The sequence below is a fragment of the Zalophus californianus genome, chromosome 1 (genome assembly GCF_009762305.2).
Source record: "Zalophus californianus isolate mZalCal1 chromosome 1, mZalCal1.pri.v2, whole genome shotgun sequence".
In the NCBI taxonomy this organism is placed as follows: domain Eukaryota; kingdom Metazoa; phylum Chordata; class Mammalia; order Carnivora; family Otariidae; genus Zalophus; species Zalophus californianus.
Window position 1 is genome coordinate 114,028,035 of NC_045595.1, and position 23,416 is coordinate 114,051,450.

Consider the following 23,416-nt stretch of genomic DNA (forward strand, 5'->3'; position numbering starts at 1 on the left):
AGAGCACACAAGCATATGAGCAGAGGGTAGGGGCAGAGGGAGAGGGAGGAGACTCCCTGCTGAGCAGGGAGCCCAACATGGGCTCAATCCCAGGACCCTGAGATCATGACCTGAGCTGAAGGCAGATGCTTAACAGACTGAACCACAGAGGTGCTCCAGTCATTTGTTTATTTAGTGACCTCTCCAAACTATTTTTGCAGACTGTATTCCTTTCATGTATGCTCACCTAAGTCTCCATTCTATTACATAAGTAGTCAGTTAGTGACCTGACAGAGCCAAAAAGAAAGAAAAAAAATACTCTCCTACTCTGTCAATTGGCTCTAAGCTGGGGCACTCCTTCAACATTTAGCCAGGCCACCCATAATTTTGCCTTAGCCTTCACCACCCGCTTGTGCAGAGCCCAAAGATCTGCCAGTGATGCAAGCCTAGCATCCTTTCAAGTCTTTTCTGAGCGTATATCTGGCCCTGGGCATGTGTTTTGTACTACAGAATCCCCAGTATTTGTAAGAGCCCTACAAAACCCTTATTTTTCCATTTATCTTCCTCCTCAGCCTCCTCCTTCCCAGGCTTTTCGGTCTATCTGCTGCTTGCCCCATTCACCATCCCTTGCCCCCAGCAGCCATGAGTAGTATGCTTTCAACAGATGCTACCTGGGAAGCCACTACAGCTCTGAGAGATTTCAAGGGAGGCAAAACAAAGACACACCTCTGTGCTGGTCCCCCAGGAGGACCAAATAAGTCAAAAAGTACAACCACAATTTTTTTGGAAAACATGGTCTGTATTGTTCCCCCTGGGACCAGCAAGCCACACCAGAATGCAGGTTGTCATCCCCATAGTCACTGCCATGCTGGGAACAGGGGATGGCAGGCAGGTAAGGAAAAAACACCACAATGGTTTCTTACCAAATTTAGCAGTCTCTTTCTTCATTAAGCATTCCCCTTGGGCGTGGCAAGTTCTGAATTAGATTCCAGAGCTCTGAAAAAAGTTGATTCTGACATTTATTGCCAGTTAATTATTGCTTGAGTGGAGGGAACAATTCTTGGAATTCCCTAGTCCACCATTTTCTGCAACATCACTTCTCTTTTGCTCAGTGTTATTGAAGAACTTTTTATTTTTTTAAGATTTTATTTATTTATTTGGGGGGGCACAAGCAGGGGGGAAGGGCACAGGAACAAAAGGAGAGGGAGAAGGAGACTCCCCGCTGAGCAGGGAGCCCGATGTGGGGCTCGATCCCAGGACCCTGGGATCATAACCTGAGCTGAAAGCAGATGCTTCACTGACTGAACCACCCAGGCGCCCCTGAAGAACTTTTTAAAAACCTTTACTGAATCTGTACAATTGATACATAGTCATTAAGTAAGGTTCACACTAAACAAAATCATATGAAGAAGGAAAAGATGACCCAAATATACTTCTGGGTACAACTTAGTTAAAGATATGGGTACACAAATTTACACAAGTAGAATCAGAATAACATGTTCTCCTATAACCTGGTCTTTTCACTAAATAACTTAACCATGGATATCTTTCAGGTTATTAAACATAATCTCCCTTCCCCATTTTTAATGTGTTAAGGGTATTCCATTTTAGGTATAATCAAATAATAACCTAATCAGTCTTCTTATGGACATTTTTTAAAATTTTTTTATTTATTTGACAGAGAGAGACACAGCGAGAGAGGGAACACAAGCAGGGGGAGTGGGAGAGGGAGAAGCAGGCTTCCCACTGAGTGGGGAGCCCGATGCGGGGCTCGATCCCAGGACCCTGAGATCATAACCTGAGCCGAAGGCAGACGCTTAACGACTGAGCCATCCAGGCGCCCCTTCTTGTGGACATTTATTTCTAATTTTTACTATTATAAAAATTCTGCAATGAAATTGTTATGCATACATCTTTATGTACTTATACAATGATCTCTTTAGAGTAAATTCCTAGAAGTGAGATTACTGGTCAAGGGATATGTACATCTGACATTGGATATGTATTATCAAACTACCCTTTAAAAAGGTTGAATCAGCCCACATTCCCACCAACAGTGAGAAATGAGAGACCTCATTTCCTCTTACTTGAGTGAATCTGAGGTTTTTAGGTCATTATTAATCTTTTTAATCTAGTAGGTAAAACACATCATTACATCTTTATTTTATATATATCTATGAGTTAAACTGAACATCCTTTCATGTTTTTATTGGCCACCTGCATTTGTTTTGTGAACTATTTATGTCATTTTGCTGTTTTCCTGGATAATTTCTTGAACAGAGAATCTTAAGCAGGTAGCTCCTCTACTCTCCTCCACTTTGAGAATCATTGCAGTAGTCAGCATAACCCTCAAATATGCAGACCTAATGTTTTGAAACTCGTGATCAATTATTTTAAATAAACTTGATATGTAAGGAATGATAGTGGTAGAACAGCTGCTATCAGATCAGCCTTCTCAGAAACAACACCTAGTCACTCTAGACGAGAAATAAAACAACTACCTGAAGACTGGAGAGGAATCAAGAGCAGGCAGACAGCTACTCTGGAAAACAGTTTGGCAGTTCCTCAAAAAGTTATAAAGATAGAGTTACTATTTAACCCAGTAATTTCATTCCTAAGTATACCCAAAGAAATGAAAACATATGTCTGTACAGACTTATATACATTCTTAGCAGCATTATTCATAACCAAAATTTGATACAACCCAAATGTCCACCAACTGAAGAATGGATAAAAAAAATGTGTTATATTCATATAACGGAATATTATTTGTTCATAAAAAAGGAATGAAGGACTGATGTATGAAACAATGTGGATGAACCCTGAAAACATTATGCTAAGTGAAAGAAGGTAGTCACAGGAGTCCACATACCGTATTATTCCATTTATATGAAATGGCCTGAATAGGGAAATCCATAGAAAAAGAAATGTGATTAGTAGTTGCCAGAGGCTGGGAGTTAAGTAGGGAGAATAGGGACTGATAATAAATGAGTACAAGACTCCTTTTAGAGGAGAAGAACATGTTCTAAAATTAGAATGTGGTGGTTGCCCAACCCTATGAATACATTTAAAAACACTGAATTGTATACTTTAAATGGGTAAAATGTATAGTATTTAAATTATGTCTCAAAAAAGCTGCTTTAAAAAAAGCAGGGAGAAACTTGAGAGGAGTCAATGGTTGAAAAAAGGAAACAGTATTGAGTACATTTCCATTTTTTTACAACCTTTTACCTAAGAACAGACCCTAGTTGGTGCCAAGAATGGTGGCTAAACCTCAGATAGAAACTGGCTGTCATTGGCAGAGAAATGAGAGGATAAAGTTCAGTGACCACACAGATGGAAATTGAGGTGAAAACTCCAGAAAGAAAAAGGTCACATCTTTCCACCAGAAGGAAGACAGAGACTGAAGTCTGAGTTCAGTCAAGTTAACTCCCTGTTAACACACACAGAAAAGTCAGTGCTCTTTAGAGAAACATAACAGAATCCAGAGTCTTTACCATGTATTGTTCACAATGTTCACAATACAATTCAAAATTACTAATTATGCAAACATATAAGAAAAATGGCACAAAAGAAAATGCAATTGATGATAAAATGCTAGAATTAGCAGATAACGATTTTAAAGAAGCTGTTATAACCAAGGCCTTAATGGAAAATTTTATTTTAAACATATATAACAACAGAGAAAATCTCAGCAGAGAAATAAGAACTATGAAAAAACAACCAAATGGAAGTTCTAGAAGTGAAAACTACAATATCTGAAATTAAAATTCACTGGACAGGCTTATGAAAGGATTGGAGATAATCAATAAAAGGATTAGTAAACTTGAAGATAGATCAACAAAAATTATCCAAATAGAAATCTGAGGGGAAAAAAGATTGGAAAAACATGACTAGAGCCTTGTTAACCTGTGGGATAATATCAGTCTAAAAAATTCCTAACGTGTACTCCAGCAGGGGAGGGAAGAGAGAATGGAACAGAAAAAAAAAAAAAAAAAATCTGAAAAAATGCCCAAAATTTGTCCAACTTAAGTGAAATCATAAATTTATATATTCAAAAAGTTTACAGAATCCCAAACAAGACAAATACAAAGAAAAGCATACATTATCAAACTGCTGGAAACCAAAGACAAAGAGAAAATCTGCAAAGCAGCCAGAGGTAAATACCACTTTACATTCAGGAGAACAATGATACAAATAGTCACTTATTTTTCATCAAAAACAATAAAGACCAAAAGAAAGTGGGACAATATTTTTAAAGTGCTCAAAGGAGAAAACAAACAAAACTCTGTCAACTCAGAATTCTAAATGGAGTGAAGACATCCTAAAAGAATGAAGTGAACAGACATTTTCAGATAAATGAAAAGTAAGAAAATTCTTAGCCAGCACATATATACTGAGATATGCCTAAAGGAAGATTTTTAGGCTAAAGGAAAACTTCAGGCTGAAGGAAACTAGGATCTTCAGGAAGAAATGAAGAGCACTAGAAATGTTGAACATGTAGGTAAATATAAAAGACTACCTTTATTCTCTTAATTTCTTTAAAATGAATATGACTTCTAAAGCAAAAATTATAATATGCTGTGTGATGTAATACTTATGACAACTATAGCATAAACAAGAGGTAGATAAATGGAGTTATATGGACACAAGGTTCTTATATTTTATTAAACAAAATGGTATAATATTAACTCCAAGTAGTATATGAGACAAAATAAGCACCAAGTAATGCCCATTCTCTCTGGGCAACAGAGCAGGTAGAAGGGGCCCTGCAGGACAGAACCCTTTTGACATAACTACCCGAACTCCAGGAACACACCATGAAGAAGCCATGGCACCCTCCCCACGAGGCACTGTGTGCTGTGGAGACAGTGGGATCGAATGCTATGGAACATTCCCACCCTGCATTCAAAGAGCAGAGGGGGCACCCCTCCTCTTCCCCACTTGGTGCTGCCAAGACTATGAGGTAGATCTCAGTCAGACCATTCCAGCCCTACACTAGTGAAGGAGGGGCCCTCCCTGATGCGCACTGCAAAGACTGACAAGTAGGGCCCTGTCTGCCATCCCCAGTTTGCACCAATGACAGCAAAGAGGCAGCACCCAACTCCTCTCAACTAGAGTTGGGGTAGGATTATGGAGAGAAGGGAGCTACAGAAAGATATTCTTTAAGTCTGTGTATGAAGTCTCTGGAACACCATCAAGCAACCCATACATGCAACCCAGTAACACTATGACAACTGTACTGCAGTGTGGAAGAAATACCACCTAGGTTTCAAATTTGTCTCTGGGTTAAAAACAGGGCAGATCAGAATAGCGCTGCAATGGCTTTAAAAATGAAACTGATATTTGAACCACAGTCCACAGAAATGAACGAGGACATGGGTTCTGAATCAATACAGGTAACTGCCTGATTAAAAAGAAGATATAAATAGAAACTAGAGTTTCATATCAGCTTAGTGAGGGTCTTTTAAAAATAAAATATCTAATTTTTAGATGAAAGTTAATGGCAATATTAAATTTACTGTATAACAACTGAGTTAGAGTAATATACCTATTCACAAAAATATAAAAATTTCCGGTTTTTCAGCATAGGAAATACAGTCGATGGTACTGTAATAGCATTGTATGATGACAGATGGTAACTACACTTGTGGTGAGCACAGCGATACATATGGACTTGTCAAATCACTATGTTGTCCCCTGAAACTAACATAACATTGTGTGTCAACTATATTTCAATTAAAAAATCTGCTTTTTCAATATTCCTGTCATCAATCTAGTTACACACTTGCACAGTAAGAAATGTATTCAAACCAAAACCTAATCTATCATTAGCAACCTCCAAGCATTTGAGATTTTTCCTCTCCACTAGAAATATTTCTTGAAAAACATTAAAATAAAACGTTTACAAAAATCACATTTTTCTGGGCTTAATATTTCACAGATAACCTGAAAGTTTACATCACCATCATTCTTTGAAGCTTATTTTATAAAATTACTATCTAATTTTTGTGAAGGAAGTCTAGACAAGAATTTTTAATAAAATGTTAAGAAACACTGCACTTAACTAAAAATTTGTGAAGAGCTCTCAAAATAGAAATCTGATAAATTTGTAGCAAATGCTGAGGTACGGATCATTTTTGATGACCAGATTCTTATATTTAATATTGAAATTCTTCCACAAAGTCTGGCTCTGGATAAATGATTACTACTATTTAAACTTTCAGTTGCAAATTAGGAGAGAAAAAATAAATGAGCTACATTGAAGAGTGACACTTTCAGGTTGAAGAGAACATGTAGTTACTTCTCTAAAGAGGCCTTAGCAGGTTTTTTCAAGAGAGAAACAAATGTGTGAGAAAAGCATCCAACACCAACTGACTTACATTTTTGGTTTTAAGTTGACACCACTTACTTGCTAAGTAGAAAAGATGAATCTCAATAAGCATTGCCCTGCTTACCTTTCATCACACTAACTTGCCTTGAACCTCCAAATAGATTAGGTCCCATTTCTAGGAGCAGCCTGTACCTCCCTGTAAACTTTATTGCAACTGTAATTAAATAACTTGAGTGTGTAATCAATCATTTAATATCTGTCTTAGCAACAAGAAAGTAAACTCCACAGGGGCAATGGCCACTTGGCCTTTTTTTAAAGATATGCAAAAAGTACTTACAGGTAATTTGGTTTTGACTCAAAATGCTTACAGCATTTATATCTTAGGAAAGAGAATTATTCCTCAAGAAACATGTAATGTTCTCCGTGTTTTAACATTTGTATGTATGTATATAAATATATATATATCCATATGTGTGTGTGTATACATATATTTAAATAGCTTCAGAAAACAATACTTTTTTCCAAAAAGCAAGAAGGCCGAAGTAGATGATTAGAGAATTGAATGGATTTTGCAAACAAAAGGATAAATCTAGTTTTTTCTCCTCTTCAAAAATTAAATGAAGCATTGTTCTTATTTGAAAATTTTAGAAAATGCAGATATGCAAAAAAAATTTTTAATCACGTATCATTTCAAACTCCAGAAATAACCTTTGTTATGTATTATATTCTGTCAGACTATTTTCCACTCATATATAGAGAGATATATACATTTTTATACAAATTGGACCATCCTATGCACAAAATTTGTGACTATTTTTTTCTTTTGATTATATATCTTAAAAATCTTTTCATGGCATTATGAAAGTAGATTATCATTTCTAATAATAATTATATTCCATAAGTTAAATCACAGCCTAATGTTGGAGATTTAGATTGCTTTTCTTTTTTTAATAGAAATCTTTTGAATTTATTCTTTTTTAAAGATTATTTATTTCTTTATTTGAGAGAGAGAGAATGAGAGATAGCACGAGAGGGAAGAGGGTCAGAGGGAGAAGCAGACTCCCTGCCGAGCAGGGAGCCCGATGCCGGACTCAATCCAGGGACTCCAGGATCATGACCTGAGCTGAAGGCAGTTGCTTAACCAACTGAGCCACCCAGGCGCCCTAGATTGCTTTTCATTTGTTAAATTATAAATAACATTTCATTGAGCATTCTTTATCCTATGATTTCTATAGATGTTTGGAACTGGAGTAGTGAAAGTATATGTATATCTCTTGGCTAATTTTGATACATAGTGTCAAATTGTTTTCTAAAAATGTTTGAAGAAATATATATATATATATATTTCTAGGAGCAGCCTGTACCTCCCTGTAAAATTTATTGCAACTGTAATTAAATAACTTGAGTGTGTAATCAATCATTTAATATCTGTCTTATATATATACATATTCCTAGGAAGTACTCTAGGAATAGTCCTTGTCTAATCAAATAATTCCTAAAATCTAAAAAATAATTGTATGAAGGGAGATATAATATGGTTAATAAAAATCATGCAAAAAGAAAAAATGATCAGATAAAAGATTTCCAAATAATTTTTGTGAAAATATGTAAGGCAAAAATGAAACAAAAAAAATCCATTGAATTTCCATTGATAATTCAATGAATATAAATGCTCCAATAGTATTTACAACCAGTTATTCTGAGTCAGTTTAGAAAATTAGGAGACAATATCATCACATACATTATTCATATTCTATAAACATTTTCCCTGTAGCAAAATGATAGAGTACAGATCATTCCTGAAGACTAGATTCTTACAATATCTAATACTGAAATTCGGCCACAGAATATGCCCCTTGGTAAATGATGACTACTATTAATTACACAACTTTAAGTTACAGATTATGAGAAACAAAATATTATATCCCCAAAGTAATTTTAAATGAGACATATGCTAAGGAAGAATCAAAAGACTAAATTACATGAGTTTTTTTATACTTAATCTTTTCAATTAACTACTCTTTTGGTATCACCTTCATTATCATTTACTCTTTTGTCTCTAAAATTAAAGCATTTTTTCTATAGTAGAGCAAGCTTTAATACATTCAGAACTCAGAAGGAATAATCAAACATCTCACACATTTACTTAAGTGTTCTTTCAAGTGTGGTCTCAGGACTACCTAATAAAGGTAACCAGGAAACTTCTTAAAAAGACAACTCCCTGGACCCCATTCTACTGAGATTTTGATTCATTACATTGCAAACGGGGGCCCAAGAATATGTATTTTAGCAATATCCAGGTGATACTTCTGAAAGCTGAAATTTAGGTAACTTGATTTATCACTGTAATGACTGCACAGGGATCTAATAAAATTATATCACACAAAGCCAGTACCAATGATACCACACCACAAGAAGGCACTATCCTCAGTCCAGCACCCAGACAGTAAGGTATTCAAATTGAAATCCGGGTCCACTTTTTATAGCAAGAGTTTATCTCTTGAACCTGTCCACTTCTTCCCATCCCAACTGCTATTCCCTATTACAACATCACTTACTTGTACTGCAAGTACTACTGCAAAAGCCTCTAATTAGCCATCCTGCCTACAGTCTACTGTCCCTCTAATCCATCCTCCCTGCTGACCTCTGAGAACACTTCCCCCAAAATGCCAAATCTAATAAGGTTACTACTTAAAATGGATCAGTGGCTCACTACTGCCCGAGGATAAAATCCAAACTACTTTTAATTTTTCTAACAGACTATAATTCCTTGCCTTTGCAAGTTCTTTTCCCTCTCCTGTACCACTATTCTTTTGATACCAAAGCAGTATTTCCAATATTTGAATATTATCATGTCACTAGCCACCATCCATGGCTCCCTATTGACTAACATACCAGTTTTCCAACTTCATTGTTTTAGCTGTTCAAAGGAAATCTTATACTGGATGCTCAAATAGTAAAACTGATTAATGTAGAGCTTTTCTGGTTGCAGCTCGAGAGAATATGACCAGGCGCTCAACCCCCTCACCTCCTTTCTATTCTACAGTAACTCCTAAGAGTGCTTCACAGAAAATAATTTCATTTTAAAAAGCTAGACTCTTTCACATAGCAAACATAGATCTGGTCCAAGAATAACTTTTCTGTATTATCTCCTGGTACTATCCCATGCAAAATTTTATTGACATTGCATAAAAGGCACCATACTTGAATACCCAAAGGTTCCTTTTGACTGCAACTCTCATCCCCAACTTGTCTCCTTGAAGAACTACTAATTCTTCAAGCCTCAGCTCTCCAATCAATATTCACAGGCAGAATTAAGCTTTTCCATACCTTCACAGTGCTTACACAAAATAAACCTCCTGTATAGCATTTATCACATTGTACCATGAGTCTTATAGCCTGATTCTCTACTAGATTGTCAACAACTTGAGTGAAAATCTTTACATCTCTCTATCCCCAGTTTCTAAAATACTCTGATGAGCAGTATACATGTGATGTCTATTGACTAAAAGAAAATATATATAAATGTTAATCTCAAGTCCTTAAAAAATTATTACAGTGTCTTCAGTCCATTTAGTCAAATAAGGTAAAAGAAAAATCCTTTTAGAAAGTTTACTTTTCCAGACTAGTTAACATTCTAATAATAGGCTTGGTGTTTAATAAAGTAAATCTTTAATTCAGTTATTCAGATCAATTCAATACCCCACATTTTTAAATTTTAAATATTTTCGTCAAAATGGCAATTTAAAGATTTATCTATTTATTTTATTTTTTTTCAAAGATTTTATTTATTTATTTGAGAAGAGAGAGCTAGAGAGAGAGAGAGAGAGAGAGCATGAGCGGGGTGGGGCAGAGAGAGAGGGAGACGCAGACTCCCCACTGAGCAGGGAGCCCGATGCGGGACTCAATCCCAGGACCCTGGGATCACGACCCTGAGCCAAAGGCAGGTTAACTGATTGAGCCACCCAGGCACCCTTATCTATTTATTTTAAAGAGAGAGAGAGAGAGCACATGCAAGTAGGGAGAGAGGGAGAGAGCAAATCCTCTCAAATAACCAGAAAACTTATAAACCAGATCATTTATGAAGCTTCAATAATTCTAAATTTCTTTGCATTCAAGGAAAAAAAGCCACAGAACAATTATGTCATTTCCTCTTAGTTAGGAATAGTACAGAATAACCCCACTCATCACTCAGCTGCTTCTGGAACACTTTGATGAAGTAACTCATTATTCAAGTACAATGGATGAATGCTGCTGAGCTTGGCTGTTTGTCTGGGTTCTAAGCAGAATTTGTACAAAGAAGGGTATACTCTCTTGTGAGGAAAAAGTCCCCCATGTATTCAAACATGAATTCTTGACAAAAACCCAACTCCTTTGGTTTTAAAATGATCATTTTTAAAATTTACTATTAATTCCATGCCAAAAACATGCAACTAAAATTTCTATATGAAACATATTGACAGTTAAAAAAAAGTTTAAAAACTGAACTCTCCGTATTGGCTGGGTATAAATTTTAATACTTTAACTACTTCACCATCTTCTACAATCATGCTTAAAATAAGTATTTCCAGAAAGACAAATAATAGAGAATGTACCCATTCTTCAAATTCAACTTAAAGAGTTTATATGGTCCCATAAATCTGGAATTGATTGAACCAATATATTCAGAAGACAAATCAGCAAGATGCAGTCAAATGCATTCATTGAAAATATTTTTTAAAGATTAAGAACCAGGTGTGTTGTGCATAACCACATTTATGACAGAACATCTGTGATTGTTCACCATTATAACTTACCCCAGTTTTATCACACAAGCGTAAAGTATGAAACGATCCAACAGCAAATAACTCTCCATCTGGAGCCCAGGCAACTGAGGTAATAGGATGCTCGTGAGGTTGTGAATTGTACAAAAGGCGGCCATAACTATCCCATACCTAGAAAAGTAAATTTTAAAAAATCTTTTATAACAGTCACCACATTATTACAAAGAAGTTTGTCCTAATGGTAAGGTATCGATTAAAGATTTAGAAATCATCACTTTATTATAGTAGTAATTAAATGTCTTTACTACCACACAAGGGGGTTAAAGCTATATTCTTTAAATCCTAAATATCTCAAAAAACTTTATAACATTGTGATAATTTTCCAATTTCACTAAATCTTTGGTTAATCATATAGCCTACACATTTTGAGTCCTTTTAAATTTAACAATAAAGTTTTGAAATATTCAGTTTTTGGCTTAAATTTTTTTGCTCAGTAAGTGCTCTATCAACTTTCCCTAAAAGTATTTATTTCAACTAAATTTCCTCTAACTCCAGTTACATTAAATCTTATTTTCAGTATAAGTTATTTTGGTCTGAAGCTGAACAATGTTTAATAAACCAGTAAGATTGATTTTTAAAACTTCATTTGAGTTGATTTAAATAACCAGTAAAACTAGGAGTTTTATTTATGTTGCTATTCATTAAATCAAATTCTTTAGGTCAGTGAGATAGGTCAATAAGAAAGTCAACACTTTAAAATACCACTTAAAATTATAAAATAACAATTTGCTAAATTATTAGAGCTAAAAGACATAGCTAAAGTAAAGGACTAAAAGAATATTCTTATTTGCTAAATACTTTTCACCTAAATTTAATTCTTTCAACCAGGTGATAAATTCAAAAATCACATACCTTATATTTACAGTCCTCACCAGCAGACAAAATCAGATCATTGACAGAGTTCCAATCTACTTTTAGAATAATGCCATCATGAGCTTTCCACTATGAGACAAAGTAAGATATTAATTATAATTTCAAGAGCACTAAAAGTTTTTATGTTTTGTTTTGTTTTTTTAAGAAAAGACATTTTGCCTAATGATTCTCTTGTTCTGTCTTTGGAGACTCCTATCTTCCTTTAATAGTTATGCATAACCTCATTTGCTTGTTTCATTTCTGATTTAAAGTAATGAAAACACTTAGCATTATGACATCTACTATATAGCTTACCGCCTTATAAATCTCCTCAAATGCCTGGACTCCAGATGGAAAATCTCTTGCAATTGAATTATTCCAAGCTTGACGTGTGTGTGTGATAACACTGGACTGAATCCAAATCTTGCTCTCTTTTATACAGTTGATTCAATTAAAGATAATGCCTTCATTCTTATATACTAATTCTTTTCTTTTTTTAAAACTTTGATTATATGACCATCTTCTTTAGTACTCTATTCATTTTCTTCTGCATATTTTCCTAAGCCTCATTCTCTTTACCTTCATGTCTCTAGTCACTGAACTATATAAGAAACCTCTGCATATAACCTGTTACCATATAACAAAAGGATGTTTTCCACAGATATGTACATATTCTATACATATATATAGAATGCATACATATATGTCACCCAGAAATTGATAATCTAGAAAGTAAGCGTGGATCCCTTCTTGCTCTTAAATACAATCAATTCATGTGCCCATCTAGCACATGAGTTTTACCATGTTTAGGCAGAATAATATAACTGAAAAAGAATTAATTTTCCTTGAAGACCAAAGATACATTTTAATGTCTGAGCCAATTAACTTCAGATCAAAGAGTAACTGATGTTAAGGGCTCTCTCTCTATAGACCATTCCCAACTATTGTTCCTTCTTTTTTTTCTTTCGAGATTTAAATTCAATTTAGTTGACAGATAGTGTAGTTTTAGTTTCAGGGGCAGAATTTAGTGATTCATCAGTTGCATATAACAGCTAGCACTCATTACATCAAGTGCCCTCCTTAATAACCATCACCCAATTACCCATCTTCCCAACCACCTCCCCTCCAGCAACCCTCAATTTGTTCCCTATAGTTAAGAGTCTCTTATGGTTTACCTCCTTCTCTGTTTTTATCTTATTTTTCCTTCCCTTCTCCTATGTTCATCTATTTTGTTTCCTAAATTCCACATATGAATGAAATCATATGGTATTTGTCTTTCTCTGAATGACTTATTTCACTTAGCATAATACCCTCTAGTTCATCCATGTCATTGCAAATGGCAAGATTTCACTCTTTTCAATGGTGAGTAATATTCCATTATATATAGATATATACATCTTCTTTACCCATTCATCAGTCGGTGGACATTTGGGCTCTTTCCATATTTTGGCTATTGTGGACATTGTTGCTATAAACATTGGGGTGCATGTGCCCCTCTGAATCACTATGTTTGTATCCTTTGGATAAATACCCAGTAGTGCAATTGCTGGGACATAGGGTGGTTGTATTTTTAACTTTTTGAGGAACCTCCATACTGTTTTCAGAGTGGCTGCATCAGCTTGCATTCCCACCAACAGTGTAAGAGGGTTCCCCTTTCTCCACATCCTCACCAACATCTGTTGTTTCCTGAGTTGTTCATTTTAGGCATTCTGATCAGTGTGAGGTGGTATCTCATTATGGTTTTGATTTGTATTTCCCTGATGCCAAGTGATGTTGAGCACTTTTTCATGTGTCTGTTGGCCATTTGCATGTCTTCTTCGCAGAAATGTCTGTTCATGTCTTCTGCCCATTTCTTGATTGGATTATTTGTTCTTTGGGTGTTGAGTTTGATAAGTTCTTTATAGATTTTGGATACTAGCCCTTTATCTGATATGTCATTTGCAAATATCTTCTCCCATTCTGTCGGTTGTCTTTTGGTTTTGTTGACTGTTTCCTTTGCTATGCAAAAGCTTTTTATCTTTTTTTTTCAAGATTTTATTTATTTATTTGACAGAGAGAGACACAGAGAGAGGGAACACAAGCAGGGGGAGTGGGAGAGGGAGAAGCAGGCTTCCGGCAGAGCTGGGAGCCGGGTGCAGGGCTCAATCCCAGGGCCCCGGGACCATGACCCAAGCCGAAGGCAGACGCCTAATGACTGAGAGACCCAAGCACCCCAAAAGCTTTTTATCTTGACAAAGTCCCAATAGTTCATTTTGCTTTTGTTTCCCTTGCCTCCAGGGACATGTCTAGTAAGAAACTGCTGTGGCCGAAGTCAAAGAGGTTGCTGCCCATGTTCTCCTCTAGGATTTTGATGGATTCCTGTCTCACATTTAGGTCTTTCATCCATTTTGAATTTATCTTTGTGTATGGTGTAAGAAAGTGGTCCAGTTTCATTCTTTTGCATGTTGTTGTCCAATTTTCCCAATACCATTTGTTGAAGAGACTGTCTTTTTTCCATTGGATATTCTTTCCTGCTTTGTTGAAGATTAATTTACTATAGAGTTGAGGGTCCATTTCTGGGTTCTCTATTCTGTTCCATTGATCTATGTGTCTGTTTTTGTGCCAGTACCATACTGTCTTGATGATGACAGCTTTGTAATACAGCTTGAAGTCTGGCATTGTGATGCCTCCAGCTTTGGTTTTCTTTTTCAACATTTTGGCTTTTCAAGGTCTTTTGTGGTTCCCTACACATTTTAGAATTGCTTGTTCCAGCTCTGTGAAAAATGCTGGTGTTATTTTGACAGAGATTGCAATGAATGTGTAGATTACTTCAGGTAGTATAGACATTTTAACAATATTTGTTTTTCCAATCCATGAGCATGGAATGTTTTTCTATTTCTTATGTCTTCCTCAATTTCTTTCATAAGTGTTCTATAGTTTTCAGAGTACAGATCTTTTATCTCTTTGGTTAGGTTTATTCCTAGGTATTTTATGGTTTTTGGTGCAATTGTAAATGGGATTGACTCCTTGATTTCTCTTTCTGCTGCTTCATTATTGGTGTATAGAAATGCAACAAATTTTTGTGCATTGATTTTATATCCTGCGACTTTGCCGAATTCTTGTATCGGTTCTAGCAATTTTTTGGTGGAGTCTTTCAGGTTTTCTACATACAGTATCATGTCATCTATAAAGAGTGAAAGTTTGACTTCTTCCTTGCTGATTTGGATGCCTTCTATTTCTTTTTATTGTCTGATTGCTGAGGCTAGGACTTCCAGCACTATGTTGAACAACAGTCCATCCTATTGTTCTTAATGTACACAGTAAACTATTAAATTCGGGTCAAATAAGCTCTAAGAATAAGCAGTAATTCATAGCTCGCTTTATTCAAGATACATAAAAATATGAAAATATGTACTCTCAAAAACAAATGTTTTGATGATATCCTTTAAAAGCATTAATTCACACAATTTACTGCCAAATTAATACAAATGTCCTGAAATAAACTGCAAGGATAAAAATAATAATTCATAGACACAGATATGGGTATAATATAGGTACACATACACAGAGATTCTCAAGAGTCTCATTTCAAAGCTACAAAAATAAATTTTTGCATATTCAAAAGTTAGGAACAAAATATGATTTAAACTTTCTGTATACTATGATTTAGAATTATCAGTTTAGGGATGCCTGTGTGGCTCAGTCGTTAAGCGTCTGCCTTCGGCTCGGGTCATAATCCCAGGGTCCTGGGATCGAGCCCCGCATCGGGCTCCCTGCTAGGCGGGGAGCCTGCTTCTCCCTCTCCCACTCCCCCTGCTTGTGTTCCCTCTCTTGCTGTGTCTCTCTCTTCAAATAAATAAATAAAATCTTTAAAAAAAAAGGATTATCAGTTTATATATTATACATATTTGTATACTACACATAAGGCACAGACAGTTTTCAATTATTTCTCAATTAACCGGGCATTTTGTAAAATTCCTTTGACAACAAGCTCCTTGAGGGCAGGAACTATGTTCTATTTCATTCTGAGTTATCTCACACAAGGCATAGTATCTGGTATACAGTATGTATGCACTACATTTCAGTGAATGAATGAATAAATAAACAGAATTCTCCTCACTATAAAACCAAGTTCTGGGCCTCTAGAAGAGTCCTTAGAGCTTTTAAGGGAAATCAGGTGTATACTTTTAAACTGTATTCTACAAGCAAGAATTAAGTGTTTCTTTTTGTGGACAATCTAAATTTGAATACATGTTTATGCCCAAGGAAAACTGCTGCAGCTTTAGTTTACCAAGAAAAAAAAAAAAGAAAATTTGCATTAAGTCACTAATTATACTTTAACTCCCCTTCCACTCTAGCTGAATTTTGGCAATGGATGCTTTTCTTTCCCTCCACTATGTGCTGGCCCAAAGATTCTACTAAACCACTAAACTATAATTTACCAATGGTAATATATAGTATCTTTTGGGCTTTCATTTATATAAGCCTAATTACAGGTATCTCAATAAATCATATAACTATAAACCAAAAGATTCATCTTGCCTGTTTTTGCTATATAATTTTAAAGCAGATTTTTGGAGTTTAAGTAGTATGGAAGGACTTTGACTAAAGGCAGGCAGAACTAGTTCTCTTTTGTAGCTTCTTCCGTTTGCCCAAACTCTTTACCTTAGCTGCCTAAGAGCAAGCAAGGACTTGTATCTTCTATTTCTTTTTTGTACCATAGTTCTTAGCATAGTGTTCTGCATGCAGTAAAAATGTAAATGCATGTTGACTTTATGAAATATATATAGCATAATCTACATAGAAGTTAAAATTATGGAAACTCAATGTCATTTCTATTTCCTTACTCCCCAAAATCTATACGTACTTAAGTGTTAAATCTGATGCTTTTAAAACACTTTTATACCCATTGTAGCTGCTCAATCTCCAACACCAAATCCCTTACTTAGGACCCAGTCATTCTACATCTTTTTTCCAGCCTCCTTGGCTCTAATTTAATAAGGGCTGACTAAAAGGTAGAGATGACATAATAACTCCCACAGTAACATCTATAGTAACAACGACTCTATACTGAGTGCTTACAGTATGCACTCAATATGCTTATTGTATAGATTGTCTTATGCACTTTGCAATTTAACTCATTTAATCCTCACAACAATCCTATAAGTAGGTATTAGCATCAAAACTAAGCGATGAGAAAGCTGAGAATCAGATATTTTTTAACTTGCCTACAGTTACATTTAGGTAAATAAGTGAACATCTGAAACCAGGTGACTAAGTCTGAAGCCTGTATTTTTATTATCCACACTATACAGTGTCATTATCAAAATATGAAGAAAATGACTCTGCCTTTTAACACTGAAATCAAACATCAAAATCCTGAATATAGGCTTAAAGGTTTTCCATTAATTTGTCCTACTCTAACCTGTCTTAACTGTCACCATTGTTTTGCTTCTGTATATTTGGTAAAATTATACACACCTAACTTGTTCTAAACATTACACTGATGATCCCTCCACTCTAAAAATACTAAAAGAATGCTAAGGTTTTAGAGAAAGCTTAAGTGTATTGAATAAACGATGTTGAAGAGGAAGAGGATGCTAGTTATAATGATAAGAAACACAGTCTAAACAAGCTTTTAAAGTTTTATGATTTGGTCCTGTTTTGTCTCAAATCTATACATCTGAGGCTGACTCTGCTAAATTTAAAGATGCCTATCATGCCAAGTCATGTGACAGTTTAGTAACTCAGAACACATTTATGATTTACTGGTATAATGTAAGTTGGAATAAGGAGGAAGTGAACCTTGTTAGAAATATAACCAGATATCCCCTATTCTGTAATACAGGCTAATAAAAACACACACTTAAAAGCCTCAGACAAAAAGACCACCCAAAAGAAAGAGACTCCTAAGAAAGTGACCTCTCACTTAGCAGTCCAACAGATCCTGATAACAATTTGCAAATGCCTGAGAAGTACCTGTAAAACTTTAGCATTTGGTTGAAGAGGTTTAATGATCAGCTGCTTGCCTGCTGTGTAAAGAACCTTTTCTGAATCAGGGCCCCACGCTACTGAATATACTGGTGTTCCTGTAAAAAGGAAAAGAAAAAAAAAACACAAGAAATTTTCATTATTATGCCTTATAATAAGAGAGATAGTTAAGAGGATCAAAAGAGCAATGTGGGGTATCATTTAATTTCCTTCTTATTCAATGGTCCTTTCAAATTGGAGCATAGCCTGATACTGAAACACACTGACCATTGAAAATCTACTGTAAGCAACTGAAACACTATGTTTTTAACTAATTTTGATCTTGCTTAGAAAATATGATGGGAGTTTTTAGGAATTCAATATAGTACGCTATTGAAATATAGCATACATATAAATATATATAATATATATATACAGCATATATAAAAATAAATACCTCATTATTTTAAGATATAAAGTATCAGAAAAGTCATGATTTATCATTTCCCACCAACAGCAATCAGTGCTTAAACTGACTCAATCCATAAGTTGACTTAAATTTTCCATACAAAAATATACATGGTATATTTACCTTATTGATTAATTCTCATTCCTGAGGCTACTACAGGAAATATACCTACCACTCATCTGCTGCTTAAGCAGTTCTCTAATGGACAGAAATCACCCTACCCCAAAATGATCTATCCCTCCTATCTATGAATTTATAAATGGCAAATTAAATATCAGATTAGGGAAAGTTCTGCTATCTATCAAGTGTGGCTTTGGCCTGAAAGCTAGGCTAAGAAGGGTTCAGATATCCCATAACCAGGATGAAGTTGACTTACAGTTTCAGGGGGAAAGTACATGTTTGACTTATGTACCATTCTATACACTACTTTAAATTTCACACTGTTTTCAATTTCTTAGGATAGGAATTTAGAGAAGGTACTTTTTAACTGAACGACTTTCCACATTATTTAATATCTTCTGGAAGCCTATACTTTATTTGAACCTAGTTTTTAAAAAAATGAATATTATACCTATTGAAAGCATTAAATAATCTGTATTCCACTGTCTGACCCAGTTACCGTCCATTAGGAAAATGAATCAAGGTTATACAATTATTCTATGAAATATCAATCCATTTATATTTCTAAAACTGCTTTCAAAAATTGTCTAGAACTCCTAAGTCAGACTACTGTAGCAGTTTACTTTCTGTGAATGAGTAAGACATTCTTAGTAAAATGAAATCTGAATCTGAGGATTTATGGGTAATCAATAAGATTTCACTGTTCATTTAAATGGGAGATTCAACTGGTGCTAATCAACAGGGAGTGATCAGTAATCAACAGAGAGTAAATTTCAGGAAGATAAAGGCTTGTGTACGAGTGGCACCCTTCTTCTTTCATGCCATTTTCTTCCCAATCAGAATATAATTCAGTTGTGAGCAAGTCTCAGTGGTTTAAGGGATTTAAAATTTTAGCTTACAACAGACCTAGTGCAAAAAACCCCTGAAGCATGCCTTTCATGATTTAGGTTAGATATTATATTGGGTCTAAATATGCTATTCAGTCAATGACATCTAGGATTGTTCTGTATCAGAGGAATTGACAAATGTCCAACCTCATTCAAAAGGTACTTCTTCTGTTCTTGGTAAGTACATTATCTTGGAATATTCTCTGGAAGTAGCCAGGAGCTGACCTGGATTTCACAAGTAAATTGCCAAACAGGATTCAACTCTAATAAACTCCCCAGAAAATGTAAATCAAAATTTCAGATATTTCAAATGTGGTTCTTGATGAGTACAGGAAGGGAATAGAGGCTGAATGCTTTTTTGATAGGGTGGTAGAGTTATAGGTATCTTCTTTATTTCCATTATTATAAGTTGTAATTATTGTGAAAAAAAAGTAAATTAATATATTTTAATTAGACTATCAAATCATCATGAATACAATGAGTAAAATTATACTTTCCTGGGGTGTACATTAAAGGATGACAAACATCTACCCCCAAGGAAATAATTCAGTAAATACAACTCCCATTGAGTTATACAGGATGTGACTCTAGCCCTTTAGTTGTGGTAAAAGGCACAGTTGGGGTATAGGATGAGGAGTTAGGGACGCTTTTGTCCTCTTTAACATCGAATTTGTGGCCTCATTAAGTCAGCTGTGCACCATTTCCTTGCTTATAAACCTTATAAATCTTCAGAATACTTATCTTCCCTTTGGGACTTGGGAGTTTATTCATTTCTTGATTATAAAATATTTTTTAAACCATAATAATGTTAAAAAACAGATATAAGAACTTATAGTATAAAACAAAATAGGATTATAGAGGAAAAGTTAAGTAATTCCTTTGCTATAACATGTGGCTTTTAACTATGGGGTTATGAGAGGTAAGATTAATAGCTAAGTCTCATTAGTTCAATCTTCCTAACCACTAATATTTAAAATGGATATAACATCAAGAACTAAGAGAAGTGTTCATTATATTCATCTCATATTTATAATAAAATGTTAAGTGTAAAACTACTGTATATATGAATGTTTTCTTTTCCAAAAGGAGATATATTACACAACTTCCAATTTGGGTAGTTCTGATGAACATCATTAATGAAAGTGGAAAAATTAGCTTCATAAAGAAAATGATTTTTATTATGATGAAATCCATCCCACTTGCATTTCAAACAAACCTGTAATATTTCAAGTATTTTTTTTAAAACATGCTTATTAAAGCATTGAATTACTCTCAGTGCTACACTTCACTTTGCAAACTCAGTATGAAAATAACAACTATAGCCTTCAGGTTAAACAAGTTTTCAACAAAAAGTTTAGCAAATTATGTGATGTTATTAATTCTAACATTAACCCCAAAAAATGGACAAAAAATAAAAGTAGTTTCATAATAATTAAATAATTTCTTGCTTTTTATATTGGGAATTTTTATTTATGTTCCATTTCAGTTAAGACACTCAAAAATATCTTGTTTTTCTGACTTTGTACACTAAGATCATGTGACCTTTTTGACATTTTTTAAGAAACCACATGCACCTGGGGTTGTGTTAAATGTCAGACCCTTATCTCTCTGTAAAACAAATTATCTAAATTCTTTCAACCTGTTGAAGGCATTTTAAACCACAGAAGAGGAGACAAAAATGTATTTCGATTGTTTTAAGGAAGTACCTGGTCAAATATACCATGTTTTTCACACTCATACTAAAAAGTAGCCCCTAAAAATGTTTTTGCATGTTTTAAGAATGCTTTTGAAACAAACTCTTCACTATTACAATGAAGTATTAGCTATCTTTGCCTTGAATGCAATATAAGTCTACATTGGGTGAATATAAGTTAAGTACTTAGAGCAGAGTCTGATACTATACAAGCACTATCTATTACCTACTACTACTAGAAATTACTTTGTAATGCAATAAGCAACCAGTTGTTTATTGTGTTGTTCATGATACTAGGAACTCAATTTTTTTTGGTTGACAAATCATCAAGAATTAAAAAACCAAGAATTATTTCCCTTTCATTCTATATGTAGGGACATATATTAACAGTAAGCAATCAAGTGGGATTTATTCCACAAAAAAGCAATTCTGGTTTTATCTGTCACTGGGTTAGTAAAGAGAAAAAGCTTAAATGAATGCATTTGTATCATTAGTTTCTATCCTCAGACACTTTTCCCTTGTGGATTGCAACTTACCATATAGCTTCACCTTTCACCTTCACCTTTCTATAACTGACTCTCACATTAATATTTCAGCCTTTACCTCTGAACCCTAACACAATATTTCCACTTGCAGCAAAGACTTCAGACTCTACACATTCAAAACTATCATCCCTCTACACATACCCCCTCATTTATTCTACTCTCTGAATTCTTTACCTCTTACAGGATATCCATTCCTGTTAGCCACTAAGAACTATTCACTTTTTTTCAACTATCATCACTGTCTCTGTTCAAGCCTCAACACACACTAGCATAGAACATTCCAATAATCTCCTTACTGGTCACCCCCATTTATTTTTCATTTTATTTTTTTGTTATTATTTTTAATTTTTTTGAGTGTAGCTGACACTCAATGTTACATTAGTTTCAGGTGTACAACACAGTAATTCCATTTCTCTATACACTATGCTATGTTCACCACAAGTGTAGCTGCCATCTGTCATCATACAACACTATTACAATATCATTGACTATATACCCTGTGCTGTGCCTTGTATTCCTGTGACTCATTCATTCCATAACTGGAAGCCTTTATTTCCCACTCCCCTTCAACCATTTTGCCCATCTCCACATCCCCTTTCCTCTAGCAACCATCAGTTTATTCTGTATATTTATAGGTCAGATTCTGCTTTTTTGCTTATTCTTTTGTTTTGTTTTTAGTTTCCACATATGAGTGAAATCATATGGTATTTGTCCTTCTCTGACTTACTTCACTTAACATAATACCCTCTGGGTCCATCCCTGTTGTCTCAAGTGAAATGACGTCATCCGTTTTTTATGGCTGCATAATATTCCCTTATACATTTTTACCACATTTTCTTTACCCATTCATCTATTGATGGACACTTAGGTTGCTTCTATATCTTGACTATTGTGAATAATGCTGCAGTAAACAGGGATGCATATACCCTTCTGAATTAGTGTTTTCATTTTCTTTGGGTAAATACCCAGTAGTAGAATTACTGGATCATATGGTATTTCTGTTTTTAAGAGGAACCTCCATACTATTTTCCACAGTGGCTGTACTAACTTACATTCCCACCATCAGTGCATGAGGATTCCTTGTTCTCCACATCTTCACATCACCACTTGTTGTTTTTTGTCTTTTTTATTTTAGCCATTCTGACAGGTGGTTTTGAATTGCACTTCCCTGATGGTCAGTGATGTTGAGATCTTTTCATGTGTCTGTTGCTGGCTACCCCATTTAATCTATTTCTTTTAATTTATTCTACATATTACTGCTAAGTTTATGTTCCTAAGAGATAGTCTTTATCTCTTATTCCTCTGCTTATTTTTTTAAGGTTTGGTATGCTCATAGAATAAAATCAAAACCTCTTCATTTAGCATCCAACACTATCAATGTCTTGGTCCCTCTGGATATATAGCCTATAGAGCCTAATCTCTGGCCCAAGGGGTCTGCTCTCATTCACCTGATTTCCATGCCTTACACTGTTTGCCCCTATGCCTTTGATCACCTAACTTCCTCCACAGCTCCACTCCATTGCCAACAAGCCCATTTCCTTCCCTAATTTCTTTATCCTTCGAAGCTCAATCTAAAGATATTCCAAGGGCATCTGGGTGGCTCAGTCAGTTGAGCGTCCAACCCCTGGTTTCAGCTCAGGTCATGATCTCAGGGTTGTGAGGTCAAGACCCACATCAGGCTCTGCGCTGGGCGTGAAGTTTGCTTAAGATTCATTCTCTCCTTCTCCCTCTGCCCTTCCCTGAACCCCCCCTCTAAAAGAAAAAA

The 23,416-nt window shown here is 35.0% G+C and overlaps 1 protein-coding gene across 2 annotated transcripts in view; it reads right to left on the bottom strand.

The window, feature by feature from the left end:
* Window positions 1–23,416, bottom strand: part of IFT80 (intraflagellar transport 80) — a 123,335-nt gene that overhangs the window by 69,882 nt on the left and 30,037 nt on the right. For both annotated transcript variants that reach the window (XM_027587646.1, XM_027587645.1), the window contains exons 6-8: window positions 17,947–18,056; window positions 11,989–12,078; window positions 11,110–11,247 (exon numbers count right to left, since the gene is read on the bottom strand). In XM_027587646.1, coding sequence (XP_027443447.1) covers window positions 11,110–11,247; window positions 11,989–12,078; window positions 17,947–18,056 — 338 coding nt within the window. The remainder of the gene's footprint in view (window positions 1–11,109; window positions 11,248–11,988; window positions 12,079–17,946; window positions 18,057–23,416) is intronic.